This window comes from Lepus europaeus, chromosome 14 (genome assembly GCF_033115175.1).
Source record: "Lepus europaeus isolate LE1 chromosome 14, mLepTim1.pri, whole genome shotgun sequence".
Taxonomy (NCBI): domain Eukaryota; kingdom Metazoa; phylum Chordata; class Mammalia; order Lagomorpha; family Leporidae; genus Lepus; species Lepus europaeus.
The window spans coordinates 37,589,710-37,602,685 of NC_084840.1; the positions used below are offsets into that span (position 1 = coordinate 37,589,710).

Here is a 12,976-nt window from a genome sequence, read left to right on the forward strand (position 1 = left end):
TAAACCTCATCCCGGCTTCTGCTCAGCAGAGACCAACAGCACCCCATGCCCCAGCTGAGAGGAGAAAAGTGTCCCCAGGGGCGGGCTTTTTCCCTGGCAGCTAAGATGCCCCTGTCTCACGTCAGAGTACCTGGTGCAAGTCCTCGTTCAGCTCCCCTCCTGTCTCCAGATGGAGGCAGCAGTAATGGTAAGGAAGTAGGCCCCAGCCACACACGTGGGACACCTACATGGCCTACACCTGGCCCCTGGCTCCTGCCTTGGCCCAGCTGCCAGCCATTGCAGGCATTTAGGGAATAAACCAGTGGATGGGCGTGTGCTCTCACTCGTGCACTCTTTCTGGTTCCCTCTCAATTTTTAATTTTAACTTAAATGAAACTCCCAACAATGCCAAAAATCTCCCGAGGTGGGGAGGTGGGATGGGGGACAGCGCCCCCAGCTGAGAAGCACTGAAGGAAAGAATGCACATCCTGGCTGGCGCGGCGGTTCACTAGGCTAATCATCCGCCTGCTGCACCAGCACACCGGGTTCTAATCCCCATCGGGGCACCAGATTCTGTCCAGGTTGCTCCTCTTCCAGGCCAGCTCTCTGCTATGGCCCGGGAAGGCAGTGGAGGATGGCCCAAGTGCTTGGGCCCTGCACCCACATGGGAGACCAGGAGAAGCACCTGGCTCTTGGCTTCGGATCAGCGCGGTGTGCCGGCCGCAGCAGCCATTGGAGGGTGAACCAACAGAAAAAGGAAGACCTTTCTCTCTGTCTCTCTCTCTCACTGTCCACTCTGTCCAAAAAAAAAAATGCACATCCTTTCCTCCCAGGGTGGAGGGCAGAGGGGCCACCCCTTCCCCCGATCAGCCTCTGGTTCACACCTGATTCTCTGTGTGTGATAATCACAGACTGGGCCCCAAGACAGTGGCCCCGGTAGCCACCCACACAGGTGCTGTTCTAAGCACTTTCCCAAAGTTAATTCAGTTACTTTGGGCTCCAGAGAAAGAAGGCCTCCCTGTGTTAGTATAAGGACTCATGCCGTATTGGGGACATACATACACTTAGGAAGGCATTCCTTGTTTACGGGAAACGCAAATTCAACTGAGGAGAGCGCTTCCTCTTCTTCCCACCAAGTGGCACAGCGGGCTTCGTGACCAAGTAGCTGAGCAGCACTGGAGCACGGTGTTTTTGGCGGCTGAGAATCCCTCGTCGGCTGGGACCAGCAGCCCCGGGTTTTCGAGTCTCTGAGACTGAGTTTTCTCATCTGTAAGATGGGACGGTAGCGAGCAGCACCTTGTTGGCGGAGTTGCTGGCAGGACACCGCTAAGCCGGGGCCCAAGCGATGGACGCTGGCCTGGCTCCGCGGCTCGGCTCGCCGATCCCCTCCTGACTCTGGGTGTGTCCTGGAGGTTTGGATCCGCTTCCTGGCCGGAGCTGCCGAGGTGTAGCCTCTGTCCGGCCCGCGCCATTCCGCTCGCGGGCCGCAGGTGGCAGCACCCGCGCCGGGCCGGCTCCGCGCTCCGCAGGCCCCGGCTGTCGGCGTCCGGAGCCGGCGCCGAGCAGGCCGGGAGCGGCCCAGGCCACACCCCGCGGCCGCGGCGCTCTCCGCGGTGAATCATCGCCCGCCCGGCCGCCCGCCCGCAGTCCGCTCAGCGCGCCGGGCCCTGGCCGCGCGCCCCAGCTCGCCAACACTTGGCTCCCGCGCAGTGCCGCGACCATGGCGGGCATCGCGGCCAGGCTGGCCAGGGACCGGGAGGCGGCCGAAGGGCTGGGCTCGCACGAGAGGGCCGTCAAGTACCTGAACCAGGACTACGAAGCGCTGCGGGACGCGTGCCTGGAGGCCGGGACGCTCTTCCAGGACCCCTCCTTCCCGGCCCAGCCCTCGTCGCTGGGCTTCAAGGAGCTGGGGCCCTACTCCAGCAAGACTCGGGGCATCGAGTGGAAGCGGCCCACGGTAGGGGGTGCGGGGCTGGGGGTGCGGGGCTGGGCGCGGGGCGGCCCGCCCGGGACCTCGGCCGCGCGCTGCGTCTCCCGGGCTGGGGTCGCGGGGACTTCGCCTTGGGACCTCACAAAAACTCGAGTGGCACCCGGAGGGAGGCCGGGGGGAACCCTCAGGGCTGTGGTCACGGGGCGGGGGCCCATTGGAACCCCACAAAAACTCAGGTGGTGCCCGGAGGGAGGCCCGGTGGAACCCTCAGGGCTGCAGGGAGGTGCCATCCGCCCCAGGGTGGGCCGCCAATGGGGACCTTGCGTATTGGGCGAGAAATGCAGATCATATATGCGGGCGACCTCACCAAGGGGCCCGCTACCTTTATCCGGAGTTGCTTGTTTATCCGCGGAAAGGAGCTGCGGGAGCCCATCCCGCGACAGGAGCAGCGGACAGCAAGTGTTCCCAGGAGCTGCGGGTTCCTGGTCGTGGTCCCCCTGGCCCCCGACCCTCCCCTAGGAACCTCAGAGCCCCCTTGTGCTGCCCCTCGAGGTCTCTCCGGCCTTGGGACAACTTTGCTCTCGGACCTGCTTGTCCACTCTGCCCCTGCGGCCCCCACACCCAGACTAGGGGGCCTCCCCCAGCTTCCACGGGGGCGGGTCTCCTGTGCTCCCAGTCCAGCCCCTGGGTAGCCTTGAGCGGCAGGAAGTGCCCAGCACTCACCCTGCCTTGCCACCTCTCCAGGGCTGGAAGCAGCAGTGACGCCTAAATGCTAACTCCCTTCTCCCCTGCCTTGGCCTTCTCACCCAAGTCTGCCTTGCGCTCGCCCTTTGGGCCTTTGCCACGTGGCCCCTCCCCAAGTGGTCTTTCCTGCCCATCCTTAGCAATGCCTTTCCCCCTTTCCTCATTCTCCCTGCTGGCCTTCACAGCGGTTTTTTTACAATGTGTACAAGTAATTGCCGCCGTGTGTTTGCCCTTGCTACGGCAGGAAGTCCGGCACATCCCTATGCAATATGTACCCAGTGCCCTTCCACGTTCGTTACTCATTCAACAGTATTTATTGAGTGCCTATAACATACCTGGCACTGTCCTAAACACTCAGGGTGCATCAGTGAGCCCAAAAGAAAATGACCGTGGAATGAGTGGATGTGAGTTTGTAATGAGCCCTCCATGAAATCCTAGTTATCAAAGTGTGTTTGTCTTGCAGTCATGTAGCACAGTCTGGGTTGCATAATGAATTTGCACTCTTTCGCTGATTTTAATTCATTCATTAAGCATTTATTGAATACCTACTGTTTGTAATGCCATGCATATAGTTTGTACCTCTGACGATTTTAGAGGTGGGTGAGAGGAGACAAGTTCCCTAACAGCTGGAGTTTCCAGACGAGAAATAGAGCTCCAGGGCCACGGGCAGGCCCCTGTGTGGGGCAGGCAGGCAGGCAGTGCACGGGAGGTGAGCAAACAGGCTGGGGGAGGTTAGCTGCTTACTGGAGTCCCTCTGGTGTGCAGGGTGCAGCCAGGGCTGTGTCCGGTCTGAGCATGTTGGACCCCTCTCACAGCTGCTCTGACTGCCTCCTCCCACTCCTCCAGCGCTGCTGGGGGCAGGCAGGGGGACAGAAGCATTTCTACTGGGTGTGGATGTTAGCAAGTCATCGCAGCAGAGCAGTTTCCATGGAGGGCCAGGGTAGAGGCCAGGTTGCAGCAGGCTCCAAGGTGAGGGAAGCAGACGTGAAGATGGAGATCTGAGAGAGAGAGTGAATGAGTCTGGGGCCCGAGAGGCCACACTGCTGGAAGCAGCTGGGGTGTGTTACGATGACGGAATATGTTCCATGTTGAGTCACTGGAGAGGAAGGGATTGGAGATAAAGGCGGAAAGACAGTGAAGCAGGGTCCCTGAGGAAGTGAGAGTTCGGGGTGCGGCCAGGGCTGGGTGTGGTTTCGCCTGGCAGGGAGGAGGGACCGCTGTTGCTCAGAGAGAGGCTCCCGGTGGGTCCAGGGGCTCAGCAGGAAGTGGATGAAGTCCCGGTGAGGGTGAGGGTGAGGTGCAAGTGCCCGGGGCGCAGTGAAGAGGAAGCCGGTGTGATGCCGCGGTGGCACCTCCGTTAGGTGGGGGGGGGGGGGGGGGCATTGTCCCCGGGAGCCAGGTGGCTTGCTCGCGGTCAGCCCCCCCTCCCCCCACATGTCCTGTCTCCAAGCCAGTGATGATTAAACAATGGGCAACACTTATGGAGTGCAATACAGGTGCCTCCTTTAACCCTCAGTGTCCTCCTGTGCAGCCGGTTCCCATTGTGCAGGTGAGGACACTGAGGCCAGGGTCAAAGGACCCGTAACACAGTGCCAGAGCCAGGGCTCAGGATGAGGTTGCAGACGCCCAGGCCCTGGGGCCGCCCCCTCTGACTGTCACATCCCACAGTGAGGCTGACCCCCCACTCACTGTGCACGAGGCCCAGCGTTCCGAGTGCTGTGGGCAAAGTCCCTGTAGGCGCCTGGCAGCCTCAGGAGTGGCATGCAGTGCTGTTTAAGGGAGCCCGGTCTGCTCCATCTGCCCGGTGAACTCTTGGCTGGCGGGCCTTGGGCAAAGCTGGCTTCATTTGCCCCAGCAAAAGAGCGTTATTGTCCCTGTCACTTCCCCTACCCCCTAACACCCTCAGCCCAGCTCCCGGGACAGACAGATCTGAGCCGGGGGAGTTTTCTCATTGTCCCTGTCACTGCCCCACCCCCTAACACACACACACACACACACACACGCTCCCAGCTGCCGGGACAGACAGATCTGAGCAGGGAGGGGACAATGCAGAGGAACGAAGGGAATGTGCTGTGCAACAGAAGAGCTTGTGCTGCCTGAGCCAGGGTAGCCGGCGTGGGGCATGCGGCCTGGGGTGTGGGGTGTGGGGTGGGGTGCACACGCGCAGCACTCGACCAGCTGTGAGATGCCTACGGATCACGCCACAAAGGCCAACAGGAACCTGGACACGCACGCTGCCTTCCTCCGTGGCCTTGGGTGGAGCGCAAACGCACCCAGAGAGGCCACTGCAGGGGCCGGCATGAGTCAGGGCTGGCTCCCCCACGGGCTGCTTGCAATGCCCTTGGAGCTGGTTCCTAGCAGTTAGGGCCCAGCAGGAGTGCAGCTGTGCTTTAACTTCAGCGCCCAGGGCTGCCTGCCTGCCTGTCTGCCTCTCTTCTTTCCTCTCTCCCTCTGTGTGTGTCTCTCTCTCTGTGAAACCAGGATGAACCGGTCTTGTGCTCCAGAGAGGGCCCCAAGGGTAAAACTGCAAGCACAGTATTTACTAAACAGCAGGTACAGAAGAATCGGAGACTCAGGTACCCCAGCCTAGGGAAAAATTCAGAAGGGCCAGAGCCTAGGCCCTGCTCTGTGTGCTCACTGGGGGTTGGACTATGAAGGAGGGCTCCGTGGAGGAGGTGGCAAGGAGCTGCCAGATATGGTGCAGTGTAGAAAAGGAGGGGTCAGGCTGAGACATGGAGGAATTCCATGGAAGTAAAACAGCTTGCCCAGGACCAGAGGAGGGGTCGGGGAGCTCCGGAGAGGAGAGGGTCTCAGTGTCTGGTGGAGGAGACTGGACTCCCTGGGACACAGCAGGGTGGAGGAGCCCCCACCCACTCCCTGGGGCCCATGGAGCAGGAGTCCGAGGGATCCCTCCACACAGAGCGCTGACTGCATGGGGGAGAGAGGGGTGCCGAGGCCCCCGCCGGCAGCTCGGGTGTCCTAGCTGCAGAAGCAGCTGCCTGCTGGCTGACGGCACCCTCTGGGTCTCGTTCGCAGGAGCTGAGCCCTGAGCCCCAGTTCATCGTTGGAGGAGCCACCCGCACAGACATCTGCCAGGGAGCCCTGGGTGAGTGACGGACCCGGGAAGGGGTGAGGGGAGGTCTGCGGCTTCTCTCCCTTCCCTGCCGGTGGCAGTTCTGGTTCTGGGGCGGGGGTCCTCCCTGCAGCCCCGCGCTGGGCATGCGGCCAAGGTCAGGAGGGCTTCTGTAGTTTTCCCCTTGGTCCCTGGGCTGTCCTAGGCCGGAATTTCCAGGGGCCCACACCCAGAGGGAGGACCCCCCCGCCCCGCCCCTGAGGTTTGGGAAGCGGGGGAGATGACTCATTGTAAAGGAAGAGGAAACCCAGCACCATGGGAGAGGAAGTTCAGGCACCAGGCGTTCTCGCGTTTGCAAGCGCTCTCGGTATTTGCAGGCCGGCTCGTCGCGGTTATCACTCCGCGCTGCTGTAGGGTTGTGGTGCTCACTGGAGCAAAGCCGCTGAGTGGCTGAGGTGTGAGTCACGAGGTGTCTGGATCCCCTGCCTGAGGAAGTCTTGGACCAGGTTGTGGAGGGAGGGCTCCTCCAGCCTTGGTCTGAAAGCCCCAGGCTTGCTATGAAGTCCCCAGGGCGGGACCTATGACCATTACTTAAGTTCTCTTGGAAGCTACCCTCCATTTTTCTGTAAGTTTATACTTTGTGAACCTGTGATTACTGGAACAGAATACCGGCTCGGAGAAACCAAAAACCTGTTTCCTGCCATCTGACTCCCCAAATAAATCCATCAATCCCAAAATTGATTAGCTGGAATTATAGTTCCTTTTCTTTCAACTCACGGGGGCTCTGACACTCTAGTAACAGCTGTGACAGTTAGGAACAGTTAGCATGTGCTATTTGCCAGACACTCAGCTCTGCTCGCAAAGTTTCTAAGGTACCACGATTATTCCCATTTTATGGATGAGCACACTGAGGTTCTCACACAGGCGAAGCAGGAAATACAGTCTAACCTAGGGCCCATGTGTTTAACCCCTGAGCTAGACTCCCAGAGGGGGCACTGGGAGGGATGGGGCATCCAGGGCTTGTCTGCCTCCCTGGGTAGCTTAGCATTTCCATGTCCAGAACCCCCTGGATGTCTCATCCTGGGGGCAGCCCCAGGCAGAGCACACAGCCCTGATGGGTGTCAAGTTCTGTGTGAGTCATTAGGATCGCATGGCCCTCAAGGGAGAACATGACCCAGAGCTGGGCTGAGAAGCCCGCTGTGGAGAGCTCGCGCTGTGCAGATTGCTAAGATGCTAGAGCAGGTTACGACCTGCAGGAAGCACACCCCCGCTTTCCCGTGCACTCTCCCACCCACAGGTGGAAGCCTGGGTGCTCCAGGAGCACCCACTGCTTAGGATGGAATTTCCTAAGACTACCGTGGATGGAGACTTTGAACAATCCTGGGGACTTCAGCAAATGGAGACAAACATGGCACCTGCTAAACACATACCCAGACGAAACATCTACTTCAAGGTTTATCAGCCTCTTAAGGGCAGGTTGCAACTAGCAAGTGCGTGGTTGGAGTTCTGTTTAAATACCAGCACGCCATTTGTGGAGGAGACTGGCAAAGCTTACATTCCTGGGAGAAAGTCCCCTCTGGACTCAGCAAACCAAACTGAAATGTAAACATTTTTGAAGTTTTTAAATTTCTCAGAAACTTGTAAGTTCTCTCTTTTTAAAAAATATTTACTTACTGGAAAGACAGAGTGACAGAGGGAGATAGAGAAACCTCCTTTCTGTTGATTGACTCCCCAAATGCTCATGACAGCTGGAGCTGGGCCCAGAACTTCATCCAGGTCTCCCACATGGGTGGCAACAACCCAAATACTTGAACCAGCACCTGCTACATTAGCAGGAAGCTGGATGGAAAGCAGAGTAGCTGGGACCCGAATCAGCACTCGGACAGGGGACGCCTGCGTTGCAAGTGGCAGTTCAACCCACTACGCTGCAGGGCCGGCCCCTGGCCTGGGGTTTCCAAGGTTTGCCTCATTTCTTTGTTTCGTACTCAGTGCTACGCTGGCCAGCTTGCTCTCCCGGCCTTTTATTTTAGAGGGGAACCTGGTTAGATGGCTGCTTGTGAAACGTGGTTTACTGAACTCCCGCCCTGGTCCTGGCATCTGGGCTAGGATGGTGAAGGGGTGATGACGTCGCTGCATCCCAGGAGGCTCAGAAGCATCTGGACCAGGGGCCATGGCAGCAACACCCGCCACGTGGCCAGAGACAGGAGGCTGGGCTCTGTGTGTGGTTGGAAGACGGTGGCCAAGTCCTCAGTCAGAGCCTCAGCGTTCTAAAAACAGGGAGGGAAGAGGAGGGCCCAGAGGCCCCCTGAGGAGTGGCGCTGGGCTGTGGTGAGGCTGCCCTGGCTCCCTCCCAGCTGCCCTCGTTCCCGTGGGGGAGCTCCGAGGGCCACAACATCGCCCTTTGGCTCCCACCCGGGGCAGCAGCGCTGCCCGTCGCGTGTGCAGCAGCTCGTGGAGCAGCTCTCCACGTTGGCTCATGCGGTCGTCCCTACTCAGAAGTAACTTCATCGCCATCGTGCAGAGGAGGCACGGAGAGGGGCGGGCACTTGGAAAGCCACACGCCCCTGACGATGCTGGAGGGGATGAGCTCTGCTCCGACCGTGACCCTGGCATCCTCCGAATCGCCAGGGTGCTGTGCTAAGGAGCAGTCCTTGGAAAAATCCATTTCTTCTTCCTGCCCTTTCCACCCTGACACTCACTCGGGTGCCCCAGGGCACCTGTGAAGGTGACATCCTCTGTGGCCTTTACTGTTACTGACCACGGGTGGTTATTTGCAAGTATCCCTCATCTTTCCTGGAAGGCTCAGCAGTGCAGGTCGTGTCTGCAGGGCTGCCTTGACGGTGAGTCACCGGCAGAATTGAGATGGTGCTAGGGTGGCTTTGCAGTTGCTGGTGGTGATTGCTGCTTGGAATGGCCCCCAGGGACCAGCAGGTTCAAATGCTGAACCTCTCCTACCCTGAGGCTGCTAACCCTGCCTGGAAGGCACATGGGACTTAGCCCTGGCCGGCCCTGGCTTCCTGGGGTAGAGACCACGGCTGCTGGTGCTGTCTGAGCTGTTGAAACAGTGCAGCCCCGAGTTCCCCAGGAACCTTAAGGGTGGCTCACCCTGACCCCATCCCCAAAAGTCCCCTGGGCCCCCCAGGATACCCACGAGGAGCTGTTTGGCCCTTCCCATCTGCTCAGCACCACAGAGTGGGGAGAGGCAGGGCCAGTGGGAGTAGCACTGCAGAAGGTGACGTTTCCAGTACTGCGATTCCACCCTTATTTGCCTGTGTGACTTCGGGCAGGTTACCCAGTATCCCTGAGCCCCAGCTTTCTCGTCAGTTAAACAGCGATACAGACATCCATAACTTACAATGGCTTGACCTGATTTTTTAAAAGGTTTATTTATCTATTTGAAAGGCAGAGTTAGAGGGAGAGACAGATCTTCCATCCACTGGTTCACTCCCTAAATGGCTGCAGCGGCTAGGGCTGGGCCAGGCTGAAGCCAGGCACCTAGAATTCCACACATGGGTCTTCCACGTGGATGGCAGGGGTCCAAGCACTTATGCTGTCTTCCACTGCTTTCCCAGCTGCACCATCAGGGAGCTGGAACAGCTGGGACTTGACCTGGTGCTCACATGGGATGCCAGCGTCGTAGGTGGCGATTTAATCCATTGGGCCACAATGCTGACCTGACGTGGTTTATTTTGACTTTGTGATGGTGCAAAACTGATACACATTCAGCAGAAACTGTACTTCTTTTTTTGTTTCTTTGCTTTTTTTTTGTTTTAAAGATTTATTTTATTTATTTGAAAGAGTTAGAGAGGTAGAGACAGAGAGAGGTCTTCCATCCGCTGGCTCACTCCCCAGATGGCCGCAACGGCCAGAGCTGCGCTGATCCGAAGCCTGGAGCCAGGAGCTTGGAGCTTCTTCTGGGTCTCCCACGTGGGTGCAGGGTCCCAAGGTCTAGGGCCATCTTCTACTGCTTTCCCAGGCCACAGAAGAGAGCTGGCTTGGAAGTGGAGCAGCTGGGACTAGAACCAGCGCCCATGTGGGATTCTGGCACTTCAGGCCACAACACCGGCCCCAAAACTGCACTTCTTATTTTGAATCTGGACGTGTCCCTGGACTACAGGAGCCATGAGCCTTCCTTGAGACCCTAGGCAGCAGCCACCGATGCGATCACTAGGGCAGCCGTTCAGTCAGGGCCCTGTGCCGTGTTTGGTACCTGGGATCCTCAGGGCTGTGTCAGGTGGTTTTGCCCAACCGTAGGTTGCTGTAAGTGTCCCGAGCACGTTTGGGGTAAGCGAGGCATATTAATGCGCTTTTGACTGAGGGTCTTTTCAGTTTGTGATGAGTTGAGGAGCATCTCTGATAAGCATGCGCCCTTCCCAGCACGGTGAGGAGTGTAGGCTAACCCCCTTGGCACGCTGGGGAGTCCTACACAGATTCCAGGGGCCACTGGTTATTACCGAGTCTAGCCACGTGAAAAGTCCTTCCACCAAAATGTGCAAGAGAAAGAAGATGTCAAAGAAGAAGAAAAGGAGGAAAAAGGAACTGACTTGGGGCCGGCACTGTGGCATAGCCAGTGAAGCCGCTGCCTGCAGCACCAGCATGCCGTCTGGATGCCGACTGTGTCCCAGCTGCTCCACTTCCCGTCCAGCTCCCTGCTAATGGCCTGGGAAAAGCAGTGGAGGATGGCCCAGGAGTTTGGGCCCCTGCCACCCATGTGGGAGAGCCGGAAGAAGCTCCTGGCTTCAACCTGGCCCAGCTCTGGCCATTGTGGCCATTTGGGGAGTGAACTGGCAGGTGGAAGAGTCAGTCTCTCTCTTTGTAACTCCGACTTTCGAAATAAGTAAATCTTATAAAGAAAAAGGAGATAAGTTGGGTTGGAAAGTAGACCCTCGTGCTTTGAAAAGCTGATGGGACCTATGGGTGAGCTGTGTTTGGGTAGCACGTGATTGTAGCACCCAGGGGGAGGAGTGTGTGGGGAGGGGGGACGCATGAGGGTGTGGGGCAGATGCACACTCTTCGGTTTCAGAAGCTGAAGTCATAAATGTTTTTAAATAACTTTTTTAATGATCTTTAAGTTACACGTTTACAATTTTGCTTTTACAACTTGTACTTTTTAAATATGTTAGACTTATTATTTTAAAACAACTGAAAACTTCAGGACAGTTGAGAAGACGGAACCGAGGGTTCTGCACATGGCACACCCAGTCTCCCCTGTAGTTAGCGTCTACGGCAATAGAGAGCACTGGGTACAATGGTGAAACGCCATCCTCAAAGGCCGCACTTTGGTTTGCCTATGTCTTCACCTAATGTCCTTTTGCTGTCCCGCGGTCCCCCCAGGGCAGCTCGCCACCCTGAGCTGTCCTGTCGTCTTCGGCATTCTTGGCTGTGACAGGTCCTCGGTCGTGTCTTGTTTGTGGTGGCCTTCAGGCGTGCCAGTCGGGGATCTTGGAGGATGACCCTCTACTGGAATTCGCCTTACAATAACGCGTGCAGTTAAGAATACTAGAATATAGGTGCTGGCTGTTTTGATTTTTTGTTTTTTAGTTTTTACTTACCTACTTGAGAGAGATGTTCTATCCACTGGTTCACTGCCCCAGTTGCCAGCTAGTGCTGGGTCAGGCCAAAGCTGGGAGCCAGAAACTCAATCCCAGTCTTCCACGTGGGGGCAGGGACCCAACTGCTTGAGCCATCGCTGCTGGCTCCCAGGATCAGCATCAACAGAAAGCCCGAGTCAGGAGCCGGAGCCCCAGTTATCAAGCCCAGGCACTCCAGTGTGGGACCAAGGTGTAACTGGAACCTTAACCACTAGGCCAAGTGCTCACCCTGGGGTTGGCTGGTTTGATGGAGAAAATAAATATTTCTTTCTTTTTTTTTTAAGATTCATTTATTTATTTGAAAGTAATAGTTACACAGAGAGAGAAGGAGAGGCAGAGAAAGAGAGAGAGAGAGAGAGAGGGAGGGAGGTCGGTCTTCCATCCGCTGGTTCACTCCCCAGTTGGCAGCAATGGCTGGAGCTGTGATGATCTGAAGCCAGGAGCTTCCTCTGAGTCTCCCACATGGGTGCAGGCCCAAACTTGGACCATCCTCCATTGCTTTCCCAGGCCACAGCAGAGAGCTGGATCAGAAGTGAAGCAGCCGGGACTTGAACCAGTGCCTATGGCATGCCAGCACCACAGGCTGCGGCTTCACCCGCTACGCCCCAGTACCGGCCCCTAAATATTTTTTTCTTTTTCTTGAAAATGGTCACTCGGCCATCAGCCTCAGCACCCCAACTTCTGGGGCAGACATGGGGCCCATGAGTCACACAGTCTCCCCTTGGCTTCTCCTCGCCCCTGTGGCTGCTCCGCCACTCCTCTGAGCTGCCCTCTCTGTGCAACTCATCTGGTTCAAAAACAGGGCAGGGATGAACCCTAGCCCTGTTGGTACCCAGAGACCCTGGCCTGGCCACACCAGCTGTGGCCGTTGGACAACAGGGCTGCAGCTTCGTCAGGTGTCTGAAGGTCAGGTCACCCCTGGCTGTGGCAGCAGGGGTGAGGAGACTGTCCCCACACACTTTCCCCTGAAGCCTGGGGCCCAGCTGCTACCCAGGGCCCTGGGATCAGGGGTGGTTGTCAGAGGAGGGGATACTTCACCTGGGCAGGTGCTCCCTCAGCGTTGCCACTCGCTTCACCCGCTGTGGCCTCTGTCCCCTTGGCTCTGAGATGAGAGAGCTGGGTCAGATCTTCCTCTGTGACTCTGAAACCTGCTGTCACCCCCCCTGCAGCCCCCGAGTCCACTCTGCATCCCCCCTCCCCAAGCTCCTGCTGGATGCCTGTTTATGAGCAAGGACATGTCTGCTCCAAGGTCCTGGGTGCCTTGTCCAGGTGTCCAGCTTCAGTTCCCAACTGTATCAACCACAGAGGGGCCCCTCCCAGGGCATTCAGAAGCAAGCTGGCCTGAGGTCTGCAGGGGTCATGGCCGGCAGCACCTAGGGCAATGGCGCCCAGGAGGAGGTGGCTGGCATTGCCTCTGGCTGGCCTGGCCAGCAGGTGTGTGCAGATACTTGACCAGCACTGAAGCAGAATGGGTAGCAGGGATGGAATGTTCTGGATCTGCACTGCCCAGTAAGGTAGTCACTGGCCACCTGTGGTTGTTGAGCACTTGCAATGTGACGAATGAATGCAATGAATTTGTAATTTATTGCCACCGTTCATTTGGCAGCACAGCAGACAACTGAGCTTTGGGATCCAGCCTCCATCCTTTGTTCCCTGGGC

The 12,976-nt window shown here is 57.7% G+C and overlaps 1 protein-coding gene across 1 annotated transcript in view; it reads left to right on the top strand.

Annotated features, from left to right (window-relative positions):
* Positions 1-1,665: 1,665 nt before the first annotated feature.
* The window catches only part of LOC133773234 (calpain-2 catalytic subunit), a 44,908-nt gene continuing 33,597 nt past the window's right edge, over positions 1,666-12,976 (top strand). Inside the window, exons 1-2 of the mRNA XM_062210443.1 lie at positions 1,666-1,936; positions 5,690-5,759. Of these exons, the coding sequence (XP_062066427.1) occupies positions 1,700-1,936; positions 5,690-5,759 (307 nt within the window). The 5' untranslated portion in view covers positions 1,666-1,699. The remainder of the gene's footprint in view (positions 1,937-5,689; positions 5,760-12,976) is intronic.